The sequence below is a fragment of the Oncorhynchus gorbuscha genome, linkage group LG19 (genome assembly GCF_021184085.1).
Source record: "Oncorhynchus gorbuscha isolate QuinsamMale2020 ecotype Even-year linkage group LG19, OgorEven_v1.0, whole genome shotgun sequence".
NCBI lineage: Eukaryota > Metazoa > Chordata > Actinopteri > Salmoniformes > Salmonidae > Oncorhynchus > Oncorhynchus gorbuscha.
Window position 1 is genome coordinate 75,484,772 of NC_060191.1, and position 20,185 is coordinate 75,504,956.

General features: G+C 47.7%; 1 protein-coding gene across 1 annotated transcript in view; it reads right to left on the minus strand.

Moving 5' to 3' along the window:
• Nucleotides 1-10,386, minus strand: part of ryr1b (ryanodine receptor 1b (skeletal)) — a 229,908-nt gene extending 219,522 nt beyond the window's left edge. The window contains exon 1 of the mRNA XM_046316567.1: nt 10,123-10,386. Coding sequence (XP_046172523.1) covers nt 10,123-10,170 — 48 coding nt within the window. The 5' untranslated portion in view covers nt 10,171-10,386. The remainder of the gene's footprint in view (nt 1-10,122) is intronic.
• Nucleotides 10,387-20,185: the final 9,799 nt, after the last annotated feature.

Below are 20,185 nucleotides of genomic sequence, written 5' to 3' on the forward strand. Positions count from 1 at the left end.
CTCCTCTCCTCTCCTTTCCATCCTCTCCTCTCCTCTCCTCTCCCCTCCCCTCCCCTCCCCTCCTCTCCTCTCCTCTCCTCTCCCCTCCTCTCCTCTCTGCCTCTGTTGAATTTAACTGGATTGATCCAAAAGAAAGAATACTGTCTGTCTGTCTGTCTGTCTGTCTGTCTGTCTGTCTGTCTGTCTGTCTGTCTGTCTGTCTGTCTGTCTGTCTGTCTGTCTGTCTGTCTGTCTGTCTGTCTGTCTGTCTGTCTGTCTGTCTGTCTGTCTGTGTGGACGACATTCTGTTGGTCCCCACAAGGTCAAACACTATTTCCAAGGGGTTTAAGGTGAGAATGAGGAAACACAACAACACACTCCACCACACCTCTAATGAGTTGCTGCTATCTGGGCCAGGTCATCCTGACCTCAGTGATGACAATAGACTGTTCCAGCCTTAACACACCTCTAGTTCTAGAGTCTGCTGAATGACTGCATCTCTAGTTCTAGAGTCTGCTGAATGACCACATCTCTAGTTCTAGAGTCTGCTGAATGACCACACCTCTAGTTCTAGAGTCTGCTGAATGACCACACCTCTAGTTCTAGAGTCTGCTGAATGACCACACCTCTAGTTCTAGAGTCTGCTGAATGACCGCATCTCTAGTTCTAGAGTCTGCTGAATGACCACACCTCTAGTTCTAGAGTCTGCTGAATGACCACACCTCTAGTTCTAGAGTCTGCTGAATGACTGCTTCTCTAGTTCTAGAGTCTGCTGAATGACCGCACCTCTAGAGTCTGCTGAATGACCACACCTCTAGAGTCTGCTGAATGACTGCATCTCTAGAGTCTGCTGAATGACTGCACCTCTAGAGTCTGCTGAAGGACTGCATCTCTAGAGTCTGCTGAATGACCACATCTCTAGTTCTAGAGTCTGCTGAATGACCACACCTCTAGAGTCTGCTGAATGACTGCATCTCTAGAGTCTGCTGAATGACCACATCTCTAGTTCTAGAGTCTGCTGAATGACCACACCTCTAGAGTCTGCTGAATGACTGCATCTCTAGAGTCTGCTGAATGACCACATCTCTAGTTCTAGAGTCTGCTGAATGACCACACCTCTAGTTCTAGAGTCTGCTGAATGACTGCACCTCTAGTTCTAGAGTCTGCTGAATGACTGCACTTAAAGAGTCTGCTGAATGACTGCACCTCTAGAGTCTGCTGAATGACTGCACCTCTAGTTCTAGAGTCTGCTGAATGGCTGCACCTCTAGAGTCTGCTGAATGACTGCACCTCTAGTTCTAGAGTCTGCTGAATGGCTGCACCTCTAGAGTCTGCTGAATGACTGCACCTCTAGTTCTAGAGTCTGCTGAATGACTGCACCTCTAGTTCTAGAGTCTGCTGAATGACTGCACCTCTAGAGTCTGCTGAATGACTGCACCTCTAGTTCTAGAGTCTGCTGAATGACTGCATCTCTAGTTCTAGAGTCTGCTGAATGACTGCATCTCTAGTTCTAGAGTCTGCTGAATGACTGCACCTCTAGAGTCTGCTGAATGACTGCACCTCTAGTTCTAGAGTCTGCTGAATGGCTGCACCTCTAGTTCTAGAGTCTGCTGAATGACTGCATCTCTAGAGTCTGCTGAATGACTGCAACTCTAGTTCTAGAGTCTGCTGAATGACTGCACCTCTAGAGTCTGCTGAATGACTGCATCTCTAGAGTCTGCTGAATGACTGCACCCCTAGTTCTAGAGTCTGCTAAATGACCAAACTCTAGTTCTAGAGTCTGCTGAATGACTGCATCTCTAGTTCTTGATCTACACTGAACAAAAATGTAAACACAACATGCAACATTTTCAAAGATTTTACTGAGTTACAGTTCATATAAGGAAATAAGTCAATTGAAACAAATACATTAGGACCTAATCTATGAATTTCACATGACTGGGAGTACAGATATGCATCTGTTAGTCAGAGGTAGGGGTGTGCATAGAGTTGATCAGATATGGATATTAGCGGGAACTGGAAGACCCTGTTGTACACATCAATCCAGAGCATCCCAAACATGCTCAATGGGTGACATGTCTGGTGAGTATGCAGGCCATGGAAGATCTGGGACATTTTCAGCTTCCGGGAACTGTACAGATCCTCACATGAGGTGATGCTGGTGGATTAATGGCACGACAATGGGGCCTCAGGATCTCGTCACGGTATCTCTGTGCATTTAAATTGCCATCGATAAAATACAATTGTGTTCATTGTCCGTAGCTTATGCCTGCCCCATGCCATAACCATGGGGTACTCTGTTCACAACGTTGATATCAGCAAAGCGCTAGCCCACACGGCGCCATACACGTGGTCTGAAGTAGTGAGGCCGGTTGGATGTACTGTACCAAATTCTCTAAAACGACAATGGAGGCGGCTTATGGTAGAAAAATAAACATTAAATTCTCTGGCTACAGCTCTGGTTGACATTCCTGCAATCAGCATTCAGAATGCACGCTGGAATCGTGTTAAGTGACAAAACTGCACATTTTTAGAGTGGCTATTTTATTGTCCCCAGCACAAGGTGCAGCTTTGTAATCATCAAATCAAATCAAATTGATTTATATAGCCCTTCGTACATCAGCTGATATCTCAAAGTGCTGTACAGAAACCCAGCCTAAAACCCCAAACAGCAAGCAATGCAGGTGTAGAAGCACGGTGGCTAGGAAAAACTCCCTAGAAAGGCCAGAACCTAGGAAGAAACCTTGAGAGGAACCAGGCTATGTGGGGTGGCCAGTCCTCTTCTGGCTCAGCTTGATAACAGTCATTTATAGTCTCTAGATAACAGTCATCTATAGTCTCTAGATAACAGTCATTTATAGATCTGTCCAACAGTCATCTATAGTCTCTAGATAACAGTCATCTCATAGTCTCTAGATAACAGTCATCTATAGTCTCTAGATAACAGTCATCTATAGTCTCTCTAGATAACAGTCATCTATAGTCATTTATAGTCTAGATAACAGTCATCTATCAGTCTCTAGATAACAGTCATCTAGAGATAACAGTCATCTATAGTCTCTAGATAACAGTCATCTATAGTCTCTAGATAACAGTCATCTATAGTAACTCATTTAGATAACAGTCATCTATAGTCTCTAGATAACAGTCTCTATCTCTATAGTCTCTAGATAACAGTCATCTATAGTCTCTAGATAACAGTCATCTATAGTAACAGTCATCTAGATAACAGTCATCTATAGTCTCTAGATAACAGTCATTTATAGTCTCTACACTCTGTCCAGCTAGATAACAGTCATCTATAGTCTCTAGATAACAGTCATCTATAGTCTCTACACTCTGTCCAGCTAGATAACAGTCATTGAAACTAATTCTACACAGTAAGGACACTATTTTTAGCAGTTTTTTATGCCAAGGAAATAAAAAAGTACGGCCATCGGGACCTCGGGGAAAACTCATTGCGGCCCGCGGAGCAACATAAGTTTGACACCCCTGTTATAGATGGTTATAGATGGCAAGTCAGTCAGTCCCTAGAAAGCAGCCCCAACGCAAAAGCCAACTTTTAGTCAGGGGGAACAGAACTGTCTGTAACTCTCTGTGTCTCTTTAACTCTCTGACTTTCTGTGTCTCTGTAACTCTCTGTGTCTCTGTAACTCTCTGACTTTCTGTGTCTCTGTAACTCTCTGTGTCTCTGCCTCTCTGTGTCTCTGCCTTTCTGTGTCTCTGTAACTCTCTGTGTCTCTGTAACTCTCTGTCTCTGCCTCTCTGTGTCTCTGCCTCTCTGTGTCTCTGCCTCTCTGTGTCTCTGCCTCTCTGTGTCTCTGCCTCTCTGTATCTCTGCCTTTCTGTGTCTCTGTAACTCTCTGTGTCTCTGTAACTCTCTGTGTCTCTGTAACTCTCTGTGTCTCTGCCTCTCTGTGTCTCTGCCTTTCTGTGTCTCTGTAACTCTCTGTGTCTCTGCCTCTATGTGTCTCTGCAACTCTCTGTGTCTCTGCCTCTCTGTGTCTCTGCCTTTCTGTGTCTCTGTAACTCTCTGTGTCTCTGTAACTCTCTGTGTCTCTGTAACTCTCTGTGTCTCTGTAACTCTCTGTGTCTCTGCCTCTCTGTGTCTCTGCCTTTCTGTGTCTCTGTAACTCTCTGTGTCTCTGCCTCTCTGTGTCTCTGCCTTTCTGTGTCTCTGTAACTCTCTGTGTCTCTGCCTCTCTGTGTCTCTGCCTTTCTGTGTCTCTGTAACTCTCTGTGTCTCTGTAACTCTCTGTGTCTCTGCCTCTATGTGTCTCTGTAACTCTCTGTGTCTATGCCTCTCTGTGTCTCTGCCTCTCTGTGTCTCTGCCTCTCTGTGTCTCTGCCTCTCTGTGACTCTGCCTCTCTCTGTCTCTGTAACTCTCTGTGTCTCTGTAACTCTCTGACTTTCTGTGTCTCTGTAACTCTCTGTGTCTCTGCCTCTCTGTGTCTCTGTAACTCTCTGTGTCTCTGTAACTCTCTGACTTTCTGTGTCTCTGTAACTCTCTGTGTCTCTGTAACTTTCTGTGTCTCTGTAACTCTCTGTGTCTCTGCCTCTCTGTGTCTCTGCCTCTCTGTGTCTCTGTAACTCTCTGTGTCTCTGTAACTCTCTGTAACTCTCTGTGTCTCTGTAACTCTCTGTGTCTCTGTAACTCTCTGTGTCTCTGCCTCTCTGTGTCTCTGTAACTCTCTGTGTCTCTGTAACTCTCTGTGTCTCTGTAACTCTCTGTGTCTCTGCCTCTCTGTGTCTCTGCCTCTCTGTGTCTCTGTAACTCTCTGTGTCTCTGTAACTCTCTGTGTCTCTGCCTCTCTGTGTCTCTGCCTCTCTGTGTCTCTGTAACTCTCTGTGTCTCTGTAACTCTCTGTGTCTCTGTAACTCTCTGTGTCTCTGTAACTCTCTGTGTCTCTGCCTCTCTGTGTCTCTGCCTCTCTGTGTCTCTTTAACTCTCTGTGTCTCTGTAACTCTCTGTGTCTCTGCCTCTCTGTGTCTCTGTAACTCTCTGTGTCTCTGCCTTTCTGTAACTCTCTGTGTCTCTGTAACTCTCTGTGTCTCTGCCTCTCTGTGTCTCTGCCTCTCTGTGTCTCTGTAACTCTCTGTGTCTCTGTAACTCTCTGTGTCTCTGTAACTCTCTGCCTCTCTGTGTCTCTGTAACTCTCTGTGTCTCTGCCTCTCTGTGTCTCTGCCTCTCTGTGTCTCTTTAACTCTCTGTGTCTCTGTAACTCTCTGTGTCTCTGCCTCTCTGTGTCTCTGTAACTCTCTGTCTCTGCCTTTATGTGTCCCTGTAACTCTCTGTGTCTCTGTAACTCTCTGTGTCTCTGTAACTCTCTGTGTCTCTGCCTCTCTGTGTCTCTGTAACTCTCTGCCTCTCTGTGTCTCTGCCTCTCTGTGTCTCTGCCTCTCTGTGTCTCTGCCTCTCTGTGTCTCTGCCTCTCTGTGTCTCTGCCTCTCTGTGTATCTGTAACTCTCTGTGTCTCTGCCTCTCTGTGTCTCTGTAACTCTCTGTGTCTCTCTCTCTCTGTGTCTCTGCCTCTCTGTGTCTCTGCCTCTCTGTGTCTCTGTAACTCTCTGTGTCTCTGCCTTTCTGTGTCTCTGTAACTCTCTGTGTCTCTGCCTCTCTGCCTCTCTGTGTCTCTGCCTCTCTGTATCTCTGCCTCTCTGTCTCTCTGCCTCTCTGTGTCTCTGCCTCTCTGTGTCTCTGCCTCTCTGTGTCTCTGTAACTCTCTGTGTCTCTGTAACGCTCTGTGTCTCTGTAACGCTCTGTGTCTCTGTAACTCTCTGTGTCTCTGCCTCTCTGTGTCTCTGCTTCTCTTTGTCTCTGCCTCTCTGTGTCTCTGCCTCTCTGTGTCTCTGCCTCTCTGTGTCTCTGCCTCTCTGTGTCTCTGCCTCTCTGTGTCTCTGCTTCTCTTTGTCTCTGCCTCTCTGTGTCTCTGCCTCTCTGTGTCTCTGCCTCTCTGTGTCTCTGCCTCTCTGTGTCTCTGCTTCTCTTTGTCTCTGCCTCTCTGTGTCTCTGCCTCTCTGTGTCTCTGCCTCTCTGTGTCTCTGCCTCTCTGTGTCTCTGCCTGTCTCTGCCTCTCTGTGTCTCTGCCTCTCTGTGCCTCTGTGTCTCTGTAACTCTCTGTGTCTCTGTAACTGCTCTGTGTCTCTGCTTCTCTGTGTCTCTGCTTCTCTGTGTCTCTGCCTCTCTGTGTCTCTGCCTCTCTGTGTCTCTGCCTAACTCTCTGTGTCTCTGTAATCTCTGCCTCTCTGTCTCTCTGCCTCTCTGTGTCTCTGCCTCTCTGTGTCTCTGCCTCTCTGTGTCTCTGTAACTCTCTGTGTCTCTGTAACTCTGTGTCTCTGTGTCTGTGTCTCTGTAACTCTCTGTGTCTCTGCCTCTCTGTGTCTCTGCTTCTCTTTGTCTCTGCCTCTCTGTGTCTCTGCCTCTCTGTGTCTCTGCCTCTCTGTGTCTCTGCCTCTCTGTGCCTCTCTGTAACTCTGCTGTCTCTGCCTCTCTGTGTCTCTGCCTCTCTGTGTCTCTGCCTCTCTGTGTCTCTGCCTCTCTGTGTCTCTGCTTCTCTTTGTCTCTGTCTCTGTGTCTCTGCCTCTCTGTGTCTCTGTAACTCTCTGTGTCTCTGCCTCTCTGTGTCTCTGCTTCTGTGTCTCTGCCTCTCTGTCTCTGCCTCTCTGTGACTCTGCCTCTCTGTGTCTCTGCCTCTCTGTGTCTCTGCCTCTCTGTGTCTCTGTAATTCTTTGTCTTTTTGTGCATTCAGAAAAGTATTTTCATACCCATTTGATTTATTCCACGTTTTGTGTCGAATTCAAAATGGATGAAATAGATTGGTTTTTATCACCTATCTATACACAATACCCCATAATGACCAAGGATCAGCACGTTAAGTCAAGATCGCAGATTTTAGAGAAACAACAAATGTCGATACATATAACTGTCTCATACCCTCCTAGTCCCTACCCTTTGTAGTCCCTACCCTCCTAGTCCCTACCCTCCGTAGTCCCTACCCTCCTAGTCCCTACCCTCCGTAGTCCCTACCCTCTGTAGTCCCTACCCTCCTAGTCCCTACCCTCCGTAGTCCCTACCCTCTTTATCCCTACCCTCCTAGTCCCTACCCTCCTAGTCCCTACCCTCCTAGTCCCTACACTCCGTAGTCCCTCCTCTCCTAGTCCCTACCCTCCTAGTCCCTACCCTCCCAGTCCCAAATCCTACCCTCCCAGTCCCAAATCCTACCCTCCCAGTCCCAAATCCTACCCTCCTAGTCCCTACCCTCCTAGTCCCTACCCTCCTAGTCCCTACCCTCCGTAGTCCCTACCCTCTGTATCCCTACCCTCCTAGTCCCTACCCTCCGTAGTCCCTACCCTCTGTATCCCTACCCTCCTAGTCCCTAACCTCCTAGTCCCTACCCTCCGTAGTCCCTACCCTCTGTAATCCCTACCCTCCTAGTCCCTACCCTCCGTAGTCCCTACCCTCCTAGTCCCTACCCTCCTAGTCCCTACCCTCCGTAGTCCCTACCCTCCTAGTCCCTACCCTCCTAGTCCCTACCCTCCTAGTCCCTACACTCCATAGTCCCTACCCTCCTAGTCCCTACCCTCCTAGTCCCTACCCTCCCAGTCCCAAATCCTACCCTCCCAGTCCCAAATCCTATCCTCCCAGTCCCAAATCCTACCCTCCCAGTCCCAAATCCTCCCAGTCCCAAATCCTACCCTCCCAGTCCCAACCCTCCTATATGACAATAAAACATGTATTTCTTGACAGGCTCAGCTCTCCTTTCCTGGGGTATAAATAGATAATGATGCCAACAGATGCACCGGGCGCTGTCTGTACACAGACACACACACACACACACACAAACTCACACACGTGGACACACACACATGAACGCAAATAAAATACATGCACACGCAGAACCCCACCACCACCACCCACATACCCTGAAACCACCAGAACATTCTGGAAGCAACAAAATTAGCACAAAAATATATATAATAGCCTACCTGATGGTGCCACTTACAAAATCTACACACTGATCTACACACTGATCTACACACTGATCTACACACTGATCTACACACTGATCTACACACAGTCGGGTAAACTAACTATGCTGAACATACAGATCATTTTAAGTCTGTGAACCACTATAGTAACGGTGTGTCAGTGATCATGTTATAATATAGACATCCACCCAGAGCCAGGCCCAGCCAGTGATCATGTTATAATATAGACATCCACCCAGAGCCAGGCTCAGCCAGTGATCATGTTATAATATAGACATCCACCCAGAGCCAGAGCCAGGCTCAGCCAGTGATCATGTTATAATATAGACATCCACCCAGAGCCAGGCTCAGCCAGTGATCATGTTATATTATAGACATCCACCCAGAGCCAGGCTCAGCCAGTGATCATGTTATAATATAGACATCCACCCAGAGCCAGGCTCAGCCAGTGATCATGTTATATTGTAGACATCCACCCAGAGCCAGGCTCAGCCAGTGATCATGTTATATTGTAGACATCCACCCAGAGCCAGGCTCAGCCAGTGATCATGTTATATTGAAGACATCCACCCAGAGCCAGGCTCAGCCAGTGATAATCAGGTCAGGACACTAAAATAGTCAACTAAATTCTGAAGGGAAGGGAAGGAGGCCGCATGGCTGGTAAAACTGCTACCAATCAAATTTATTTATAAAGCCCTTCTTACATGAGGTGATGTCACAAAGTGCTGTACAGAGGCTAACAAGACTGAAATATCTCTGCCTGTACAGCAACATGTACTAAAACCAGGAAACAGAAGAGAGAGCCATCTGATATCGATATAGAGAACCGGGCAGACTAGTTTCAACAACAGTTTAGAAAACCAACTGTCTCTGAATCACCGTGTTCAGGCCACTGTAAAGCAGATATTGATCTGAAGCCCTGGGCTATGGTACAATATAGCTGCGATAAAGTGTGTAACGATAAAGGTTAGTAGCTCCCGTACTGATGACAGCTCAGATCAGATCCCCCCTACCCCACCCCACCACACACACACACACACACACACACACACACACACACACACACACACACACACACACACACACACACACACACACACACACACATACAGCCAGTCCAAAAGCCAGCATGTGTCCAGACAGGGCAGGTCTCAGGTCAAACCTAACCCCTATACCCTAACAGCCCTAACCCTCATACCCTACACCCTAACAGCCCTAACCCTCATACCCTACACCCTAACAACCCTAACCCTTATACCCTACACCCTAACAGCCCTAACCCTCATACCCTACACCCTAACAGTCCTAACCCTCATACCCTACACCCTAACAGCCCTAACCCTCATACCCTACACCCTAACAGCCCTAACCCTCATACCCTACACCCTAACAACCCTAACCCTCATACCCTACACCCTAACAGCCCTAACCCTCATACCCTACACCCTAACAGTCCTAACCCTCATACCCTACACCCTAACAGCCCTAACCCTCATACCCTACACCCTAACAACCCTAACCCCTATACCCTACACCCTAACAGCCCTAACCCTCATACCCTACACCCTAACAACCCTAACCCCTATACCCTAACCCCTTACAACCCTAACCCCTACACCCTAACAGTCCTAACCCCTATACCCTAACCCCTAACAACCCTAACCCCTACACCCTAACAGCACTAACCCTCATACCCTACACCCTAACCCTTATACCCTACACCCTAACAGCCCTAACCCTCATACCCTACACCCTAACCCTTATACCCAACACCCTAACAGCCCTAACCCTCATACCCTACACCCTAACAGCCCTAACCCTTATACCCTACACCCTAACAGCCCTAACCCCTAACAACCCTAACCCCCTACACCCTAACAGCCCTAACCCCAAAACCCTAAAAGCTCTAAACCCTATACCCTAAGAGCCCTAACCCCTATACCTTAAGAGCCCTAACCCCTATACCCTAACCCCTATACCCTAACCCCTAACAGCCCTAACCCCTATACCCTAACCCCTAACAACCCGAACCCCTATACCCTAACAGCCCTAACCCCTATACCCTAACAGCCCTAACCCCTATACCTAAGAGCCCTAACCCCTATACCCTAAATCGGTTCGGAACCCAGGAGGAAAGTAAAGCAGCAACTCACCGTGCGAAGGAACTGAATCTCCTCCTCTCCTTCTCCTCCTTCTGCCATCTTTCTGTTTTCTCTTCTCCCGGTTCTATCTGCAGCTCTGAGAGAAAAGCCAGAAAATCCTCCTGTTCTCTAACTCTATTTCTCTTTTAGTCCTTTGCACAAAAATCTCTCTCTGTCTCTCTTTCCTTGCTATCTTTCTCTATTCGCAACACCCCTCTCTCTCTCTCCTTGCTACACCTCTCTATCTCACTCTCTCTCTCTCTGGCTCTCAGAGTGTGTGTGGGTGTGCTGGAGGACAGAATGAGTTCTGTGGCTCTCACCATGTTGGGAGAGAGAGTGACGGGTAGGTTGGGCTCTCCCCAGCTCTCTGGGGGGGGGATGGGGGCGGGGCAAGCACCTTGTTACACGTTCTAATAGCTTCCACCTTGCAGCCATGTTTGTATAAGTGGGCCACCCCCCCCCCTCCCTCCTAAACTAACAGGCTATAAAAGGAAAGCTTGTGAGGACTCAGGAGGCTTCTGGAGATCACACCTACAGGAACACACTGGAATACACAGGAACACACAGGTGCACACAGGAACACACAGGAGCACACAGGAACCCATGTGAACCCACAGGAACCCACAGGAACACACAGGAACCCACAGGAACTCACAGGAACTCACGTGAACCCACAGGAACACACAGGAACCCACGTGAACCCACAGGAACTCACGTGAACACACAGGACCAATCTGATTCCACACTCCGCGACTGCTTCCATCACGTGGACTGGGATATGTTTCGTATTGCGTCAAACAACAACATTGACGAATACGCTGATTCGGTGAGCGAGTTCATTAGAACGTGCGTTGAAGATGTCGTTCCCACCATAGCAACGATTAAAACATTCCCAAACCAGAAACCGTAGATTGATGGCAGCATTCGTGTGAAACTGAAAGCGCGAACCACTGCTTTTAATCAGGGCAAGGTGACCGGAAACATGACCGAATACAAACAGTGCAGCTATTCCCTCCACAAGGCAATCAAACAAGCTAAGCATCAGTATAGAGACAAAGTAGAATCTCAATTCAACGGCTCAGAAACAAGAGGTATGTGGAAGGGTCTACAGTCAATCACGGATTACAAAAAGAAAACCAGCCCTGCACACCTCCAATTCAATCATTAAGTTTGCAGACGACACTACAGTGGTAGGGCTGATTACCAACAACGACGAGTCGGCCTACAGGGAGGAGGTGAGGGCCCTCGGTGTGTGGTGTCAGGAAAATAACCTCACACTCAACGTCAACAAAACAGAGGAGATGATCGTGGACTTCAGGAAACAGCAGAGGGAACACCCCCCTATCCACATCGACGGGACAGTAGTGGAGAGGGTGGAGAGTTTTAAGTTCCTCGGCGTACACATCACAGACAAACTAAAATGGTCTACCCACACAGACAGCGTTGTGAAGAAGGCGCAGCAGCGCCTCTTCAACCTCAGGAGGCTGAAGAAATTTGACTTGTCACCAAAAACACTCACTAACTTTTACAGATACACAACCGAGAGCATTCCGTCGAGCTGTATCACCGCCTGGTACGGCAACTGCTCCGCCCACAACCGTAAGGCTCTCCAGAGGGTAGTGAGGTCTGCACAACGCATCACCAGGGGGCAAACTACCTGCCCTCCAGGACACCTACACCACCCGATGTCACAGGAAGGCCATAAAGATCATCAAAGACAACAACCACCCAAGCAACTGCCTGTTCACCCCACTATCATCCAGAAGGCGAGGTCAGTACAGGTGCATCAAAGCTGGGACCGAGAGACTGAAAAACAGCTTCTATCTCAAGGCCATCAGACTGTTAAACAGCCATCACTAACAATGAGTGGCTGCTACCAACATACTGACTCAAATCTCTAGCCACTTTAATAATTAAAAATTGGATGTAATAAATGTATCACTAGTCACTTAAACAATGCCACTTTATATCATTACTACTACATTACTCGTCTCATATATACGGTACTCTATACCAACTTAATTGAGGAAAATAAGTACAATCCCAAATGTATTTTTGATACTATCGCAAAGCTAACTAAAAAGCAACATTCCCCAAGTGAGGATGGCTTTCACTTCAGCAGTAATAAATTCATGAACTTCTTTGAGGAAAAGATCATGATTATTAGAAAGCGAATTACGGACTCCTCTTTAAATCTGCGTATTCCTTCAAAGCTCAGTTGTCCTGAGTCTGCACAACTCTGCCAGGACCTAGGATCAAGGGAGACACTCAAGTGTTTTAGTACTATATCTCTTGACAATGATGAAAATAATCATGGCCTCTAAACCTTCAAGCTGCATACTGGACCCTATTCCAACTAAACTACTGAAAGAGCTGCTTCCTGTGCTTGGCCCTCCTATGTTGAACATAATAAACGGCTCTCTATCCACTGGATGTGTACCAAACTCACTAAAAGTGGCAGTAATAAAGCCTCTCTTGAAAAAGCCAAACCTTGACCCAGAAAATATAAAAAACTATCAGCCTATATCGAATCTTCCATTCCTCTCAAACATTTTAGAAAAAGCTGTTGCACAGCAACTCACTGCCTTCCTGAAGACAAACAATGTATACGAAATGCTTCAGTCTGGTTTTAGACCCCATCATAGCACTGAGACGGCACTTGTGAAGGTGGTAAATGACATTTTAATGGCGTCAGACCGAGGCTCTGCATCTGTCCTCGTGCTCCTAGACCTTAGTGCTGCTTTTGATACCATAGATCACCACATTCTTTTGGAGAGACTGGAAACCCAAATTGGTCGACACGGACAAGTTCTGGCCTGGTTTAGATCTTATCTGTCGGAAAGATATCAGTTTGTCTCTGTGAATGGCTTGTCCTCTGACAAATCAACTGTAAATTTCGGTGTTCCTCAAGGTTCCGTTTTAGGACCACTATTGTTTTCACTATATATTTTATTCATTTCAATTCAATGAAAGTGAAGCCCCAAAACTGCCCTCGCTGGAAGCCTGTGTTTCAGGCATAAGGAAGTGGATGGCTGCAAACTTTCTACTTTTAAACTCAGACAAAACAGAGATGCTTGTTCTAGGTCCCAAGAAACAAAGAGATCTTCTGTTGAATCTGACAATTAATCTTAATGGTTGTACAGTCGTCTCAAATAAAACTGTGAAAGGACCTCGGCGTTACTCTGGACCCTGATCTCTCTTTTGACGAACATATCAAGACTGTTTCAAGGACAGCTTTTTTCCATCTTCGTAACATTGCAAAAATCAGAAACTTTCTGTCCAAAAATGATGCAGCTCTACTTTCCGGCTACCCGGATAAAGCACTAAATAAACTTCAGTTAGTGCTAAATACGGCTGCTAGAATCCTGATTAGAACCAATGTTTTTGATCATATTATTCCAGTGATAGCCTCCCTACACTGGCTTCCTGTCAAAGCAAGGGCTGATTTCAAGGTTTTACTGCTAACCTACAAAGCATTACATGGGCTTGCTCCTACCTATCTCTCTGATTTGGTCCTGCCGTACATACCTACACGTACGCTACGGTCACAAGACGCAGGCCTCCATATTGTCCCTAGAATTTCTAAGCAAACAGCTGGAGGCAGGGCTTTCTCCTATAGAGCCCCATGTTTATGGAATGGTCTGCCTACCCATGTGAGTGACGCAAACTCGGTCTCAACCTTTAAGTCTTTACTGAAGACTCATCTCTTCAGTGGGTCATATGATTGAGTGTAGTCTGGCCCAGGAGTGTGAAGGTGAACGGAAAGGCTCTGGAGCAACGAACCTCCCTTGCTGTCTCTGCCTGGCCAGTTCCCCTCTTTCCACTGGGATTCTCTGCCTCTAACCCTATTACAGGGGCTGAGTCACTGGCTTACTGGTGCTCTTTCATGCCGTCCCTAGGAGGGGTGCGTCACTTGAGTAGGTTGAGTGGGTCACTGATGTGATCTTCCGGAGATCTTTGTGGGCTATACTCGGCCTTGGCTCAGGATGGTAAGTTGGTGGTTGAAGATATCCCTCTAGTGGTGTGGGGGCTGTGCTTTTGCAAAGTGGGTGGGGTTTTATCCTTCCTGTTTGGCCCTGTCTGGGGGTATCATCGGATGGGGCCACAGTGTCTCCTGACCCCTCCTGTCTCAGCCTCCAGTATTTATGCTGCAGTAGTTTATGTGTCGGGGTGCTAGGGTCAGTTTGTTATATCTGGAGTACTTCTCCTGTCTTATCCGGTGTCCTGTGTGAATTTAAGTATGCTCTCTCTAATTCTCTCTTTCTCTCTTTCTTTCTCTCTCTCGGAGGACCTGAGCCCTAGGACCATGCCTCAGGACTACCTGGCATGATGACTCCTTGCTGTCCCCAGTCCACCTGGCCTTGCTGCTGCTCCAGTTTCAACTGTTCTGCCTGCGGCTATGGAATCATGACCTGTTCACCGGACGTGCTACCTGTCCCAGACCTATTATTTGAGAATGCTGGTCATTTATGAACGTTTGAAGATAACTGTGTAGTCTAGAGCGATTTTCTAGGTTAGCTAGCCAGCTATTGTCGTTCTTTTAACGCAACGTAACGTAAACAACACTACTAGCTAGCCAGCTAGCCCCCGAATAGCAGCACTGCAGAAACTATTACACTCAACGGAATGACTTGATTAGTGTAGTGTCAACAACGCACCCACTGCCAGCTAGCCTACTTCAGCAGTACTGTATCATTTTAATCATTTTAGTCAATAAGATTCTTGCTACGTAGCTTAACTTTCTGAACATTCGAGACGTGTAGTCCACTTGTCATTCCAATCTCCTTTGCATTAGCGTAGCCTCTTCTGTAGCCTGTCAACTATGTGTCTGTTTATCCCTGTTCTCTCCTCTCTGCACAGACCATACAAACGCTCCACACCGCGTGGCCGCGGCCACCCTAATCTGGTGGTCCCAGCGCGCACGACCCACGTGGAGTTCCAGGTCTCCGGTAGCCTCTGGAACTGCCAATCTGCGGTCAACAAGGCAGAGTTCATCTCAGCCTATGCCTCCCTCCAGTCCCTCGACTTCTTGGCACTGACGGAAACATGGATCACCACAGACAACACTGCTACTCCTACTGCTCTCTCTTCGTCCGCCCACGTGTTCTCGCACACCCCGAGAGCTTCTGGTCAGCGGGGTGGTGGCACCGGGATCCTCATCTCTCCCAAGTGGTCATTCTCTCTTTCTCCCCTTACCCATCTGTCTATCGCCTCCTTTGAATTCCATGCTGTCACAGTTACCAGCCCTTTCAAGCTTAACATCCTTATCATTTATCGCCCTCCAGGTTCCCTCGGAGAGTTCATCAATGAGCTTGATGCCTTGATAAGCTCCTTTCCTGAGGACGGCTCACCTCTCACAGTTCTGGGCGACTTTAACCTCCCCACGTCTACCTTTGACTCATTCCTCTCTGCCTCCTTCTTTCCACTCCTCTCCTCTTTTGACCTCACCCTCTCACCTTCCCCCCTACTCACAAGGCAGGCAATACGCTCGACCTCATCTTTACTAGATGCTGTTCTTCCACTAACCTCATTGCAACTCCCCTCCAAGTCTCCGACCACTACCTTGTATCCTTTTCCCTCTCGCTCTCATCCAACACCTCCCACACTGCCCCTACTCGGATGGTATCGCGCCGTCCCAACCTTCGCTCTCTCTCCCCCGCTACTCTCTCCTCTTCCATCCTATCATCTCTTCCCTCCGCTCAAACCTTCTCCAACCTATCTCCTGATTCTGCCTCCTCAACCCTCCTCTCCTCCCTCTCTGCATCCCTTGACTCTCTATGTCCCCTATCCTCCAGGCCGGCTCGGTCCTCCCCTCCCGCTCCGTGGCTCGATGACTCATTGCGAGCTCACAGAACAGGGCTCCGGGCAGCCGAGCGGAAATGGAGGAAAACTCGCCTCCCTGCGGACCTGGCATCCTTTCACTCCCTCCTCTCTACATTTTCCTCCTCTGTCTCTGCTGCTAAAGCCACTTTCTACCACGCTAAATTCCAAGCATCTGCCTCTAACCCTAGGAAGCTCTTTGCCACCTTCTCCTCCCTCCTGAATCCTCCGCCCCCTCCCCCCTCCTCCCTCTCTGCAGATGACTTCGTCAACCATTTTGAAAAGAAGGTCGACGACATCCGATCCTCGTTTGCTAAGTCAAACGACACCGCTGGTTCTGCTCACACTGCCCTACCCTGTGCTCTGACCTCTTTCTCCCCTCTCTCTCCAGATGAAATCTCGCGTCTTGTGACGGCCGACCGCCCAACAACCTGCCCGCTTGACCCTATCCCCTCCTCTCTTCTCCAGACCATTTCCGGAGACCTTCTCCCTTACCTCACCTCGCTCATCAACTCATCCCTGACCGCTGGCTACGTCCCTTCCGTCTTCAAGAGAGCGAGAGTTGCACCCCTTCTGAAAAAACCTACACTCGATCCCTCCGATGTCAACAATTACAGACCAGTATCCCTTCTTTCTTTTCTCTCCAAAACTCTTGAACGTGCCGTCCTTGGCCAGCTCTCCCGCTATCTCTCTCTGAATGACCTTCTTGATCCAAATCAGTCAGGTTTCAAGACTAGTCATTCAACTGAGACTGCTCTCCTCTGTATCACGGAGGCGCTCCGCACTGCTAAAGCTAACTCTCTCTCCTCTGCTCTCATCCTTCTAGATCTATCGGCTGCCTTCGATACTGTGAACCATCAGATCCTCCTCTCCACCCTCTCCGAGTTGGGCATCTCCGGCGCGGCCCACGCTTGGATTGCGTCCTACCTGACAGGTCGCTCCTACCAGGTGGCGTGGCGAGAATCTGTCTCCTCACCACGCGCTCTCACCACTGGTGTCCCCCAGGGCTCTGTTCTTGGCCCTCTCCTATTCTCGCTATACACCAAGTCACTTGGCTCTGTCATAACCTCACATGGTCTCTCTTATCATTGCTATGCAGACGACACACAATTAATCTTCTCCTTTCCCCCTTCTGATGACCAGGTGGCGAATCGCATCTCTGCATGTCTGGCAGACATATCAGTGTGGATGACGGATCACCACCTCAAGCTGAACCTCGGCAAGACGGAGCTGCTCTTCCTCCCGGGAAGGACTGCCCGTTCCATGATCTCGCCATCACGGTTGACAACTCCATTGTGTCCTCCTCCCAGAGCGCCAAGAACCTTGGCGTGATCCTGGACAACACCCTGTCGTTCTCAACCAACATCAAGGCGGTGGCCCGTTCCTGTAGGTTCATGCTCTACAACATCCGCAGAGTACGACCCTGCCTCACACAGGAAGCGGCGCAGGTCCTAATCCAGGCACTTGTCATCACCCGTCTGGATTACTGCAACTCGCTGTTGGCTGGGCTCCCTGCCTGTGCCATTAAACCCCTTCAACTCATCCAGAACGCCGCAGCCCGTCTGGTGTTCAACCTTCCCAAGTTCTCTCACGTCACCCCGCTCCTCCGTTCTCTCCACTGGCTTCCAGTTGAAGCTCGCATCCGCTACAAGACCATGGTGCTTGCCTACGGAGCTGTGAGGGGAACGGCACCTCAGTACCTCCAGGCTCTGATCAGGCCCTACACCCAAACAAGGGCACTGCGTTCATCCACCTCTGGCCTGCTCGCCTCCCTACCACTGAGGAAGTACAGCTCCCGCTCAGCCCAGTCAAAACTGTTCGCTGCTCTGGCCCCCCAATGGTGGAACAAACTCCCTCACGACGCCAGGACAGCGGAGTCAATCACCACCTTCCGGAGACACCTGAAACCCCACCTCTTTAAGGAATACCTAGGATAGGATAAGTAATCCCTCTCACCCCCCCTTTAAGATTTAGATGCACTATTGTAAAGTGACTGTTCCACTGGATGTTATAAGGTGAATGCACCAATTTGTAAGTCGCTCTGGATAAGAGCGTCTGATAAATGACTTAAATGTAAATCTTGTAAAGATTTTTGTAAATCTAAATGAACATCTTGGCCATGTTCTGTTATAATCTCCACCCGGCACAGCCAGAAGAGGACTGGCCACCCCTCACAGCCTGGTTCCTCTCTAGGTTTCTTCCTAGGTTTTGGCCTTTCTAGGGAGTTTTTCATAGCCAACAGGCATCAACACCTGCATTGCTTGCTGTTTGGGGTTTTAGGCTGGGTTTCTGTACAGCACTTTGAGATATCAGCTGATGTACGAAGGGCTATATAAATACATTTGATTTGATACTGCATCTTGCCGTTCGGCCATCGCTCATCCATATATTTACATGTTTTCATTCCTTTACTCTTGTGTTTATCAGGTAGTTCTTGTGAAATTGTTAGATTACTTGTTAGATATTACTGCACGGTCGGAACTAGAAGCACAAGCATTTCGCTACACTCGCATCAACATCTGCTAACCATGTGTATGTGATCAATAAAATTTGATTGGATTTGACATGCCACCAGGGGTCTTTTCACAGTCTCCAGAACAAATTCAAGAAAGTGTACAGTATTATATAGAGCCCTTATTGCATGGAACTTCCTTCTGTCTCATATTGCTCAAATAATAAACAGCAAACCTGGTTTCAGAAAACAGAAAGCAACGCCTCATGGCACAACGCCTCATGGCACAACGCCTCGCGGCACAACGCCTCTCCCCTATTGGATAGTGTGTGTCCGTATTGATATGAAGGATGTGTGTGCCTTTTTAATAAATCTACGTAGTTCTGTCTTTGAGCTGTTCTTGTCTATTGATGTTCTGTATTATGTTTCATGTTTTGTAATAAACACCAGGAAGAGTAGCTGCTGCTTTTGCAAAAAAGCTAATGGGGATCCCAATAAAATACCAAATAACATTACTTTTAATGAGCCCATACACCTATAGCTCCTCCCACCCTCCTCCTCTTCTTCAGACATTCATTATGTAAAACACTACATGAAAAAGGCACATTTATGGGTTGAATACTCTAGCACACATTTTCAACCCCCCAAAAATTGGGAAATTTGAGGGCACGTCCCATAAATCTCAGATAACGGACCATATTTGTGCGCGGACATGCACAGACGTACAGAACCAGTCAAAAGTTTGGACACACCTACTCATTCAAGGGTTTTTCTTTATTTTTTACTATTTTCTACATTGTAGAATAATAGTGAAGACCTCAAAACTATTAAATAACACATATGGAATCATGTAGTAACCAAAAAAGTGTTAAACAAATCAAAATATATTTTAGATTTTAGAAGTATCTGTCGCCTTCCTGTCGCCTTCTCCAAAGTTAGCAGATTTATATAATGAGATTTTATTTGCATTGATGACAGCTTTTCATAGTCTTGGGATTCTCTCAACCAGCTTCATGAGGCAGTCACCTGGAATGCATTTCAATTAACAGGTGTGCCTTGTTAAAAGTTCATTTGTTAATTTGAATTTCTTTCCTTCTTAATGTATTTGAGCCAATCATTTGTGTTGTATTTATATTTATTATGGATCCCCACTCTTCCTGGGGTCCGGCTCTCATGAGGACCGCCACAGGAAAGGAATACCCAGAGTTCCCTCTGCTGCAGAGGATAAGTTCATTAGAGTGTCCAGCCTCAGATTGCAGCCCAAATAACTGACACATCTCAACATCTCAGTAACAGACACATCTCAACATCAACTGTTCAAAGGAGACTGTGTGAATCAGGCCTTCAAGGTCGAATTGCTGCAAAGAAACCACTACTAAAGGGCACCAATAAGAAGAAGAGACTTGCTTGGGCCAAGAAACACAAGCAATTAGCCCGGTGGAAATGTGTCCTTTGCTTGGTTTCAACCGCCATGTCTTTGTGAGACGCAGAGTAGATGAACGGATGATCTCTGCATGTGTGGTTTCCACCGTGAAGCATGGAGGAGGAGGTGCGATGTAGAAAATAGTAAAAAATAAAGAAAAATCGTTGAATGAGTAGGTGTGTCCAAACCGTTCACTGGTTCTCAAATGGTTCAGTAAATTGCCAGAAATGACCAAACACATCCCCCCCACTTCCCCGGACACATCTTGAAAGTCTGTTATGCGTGTGAAACAGGGCCCCGTATGAAACAGGGCCACATATGAAACAGGGCCCCATATGAAACAGGGCCCCGTATGAAACAGGGCCCCGTATGAAACAGGG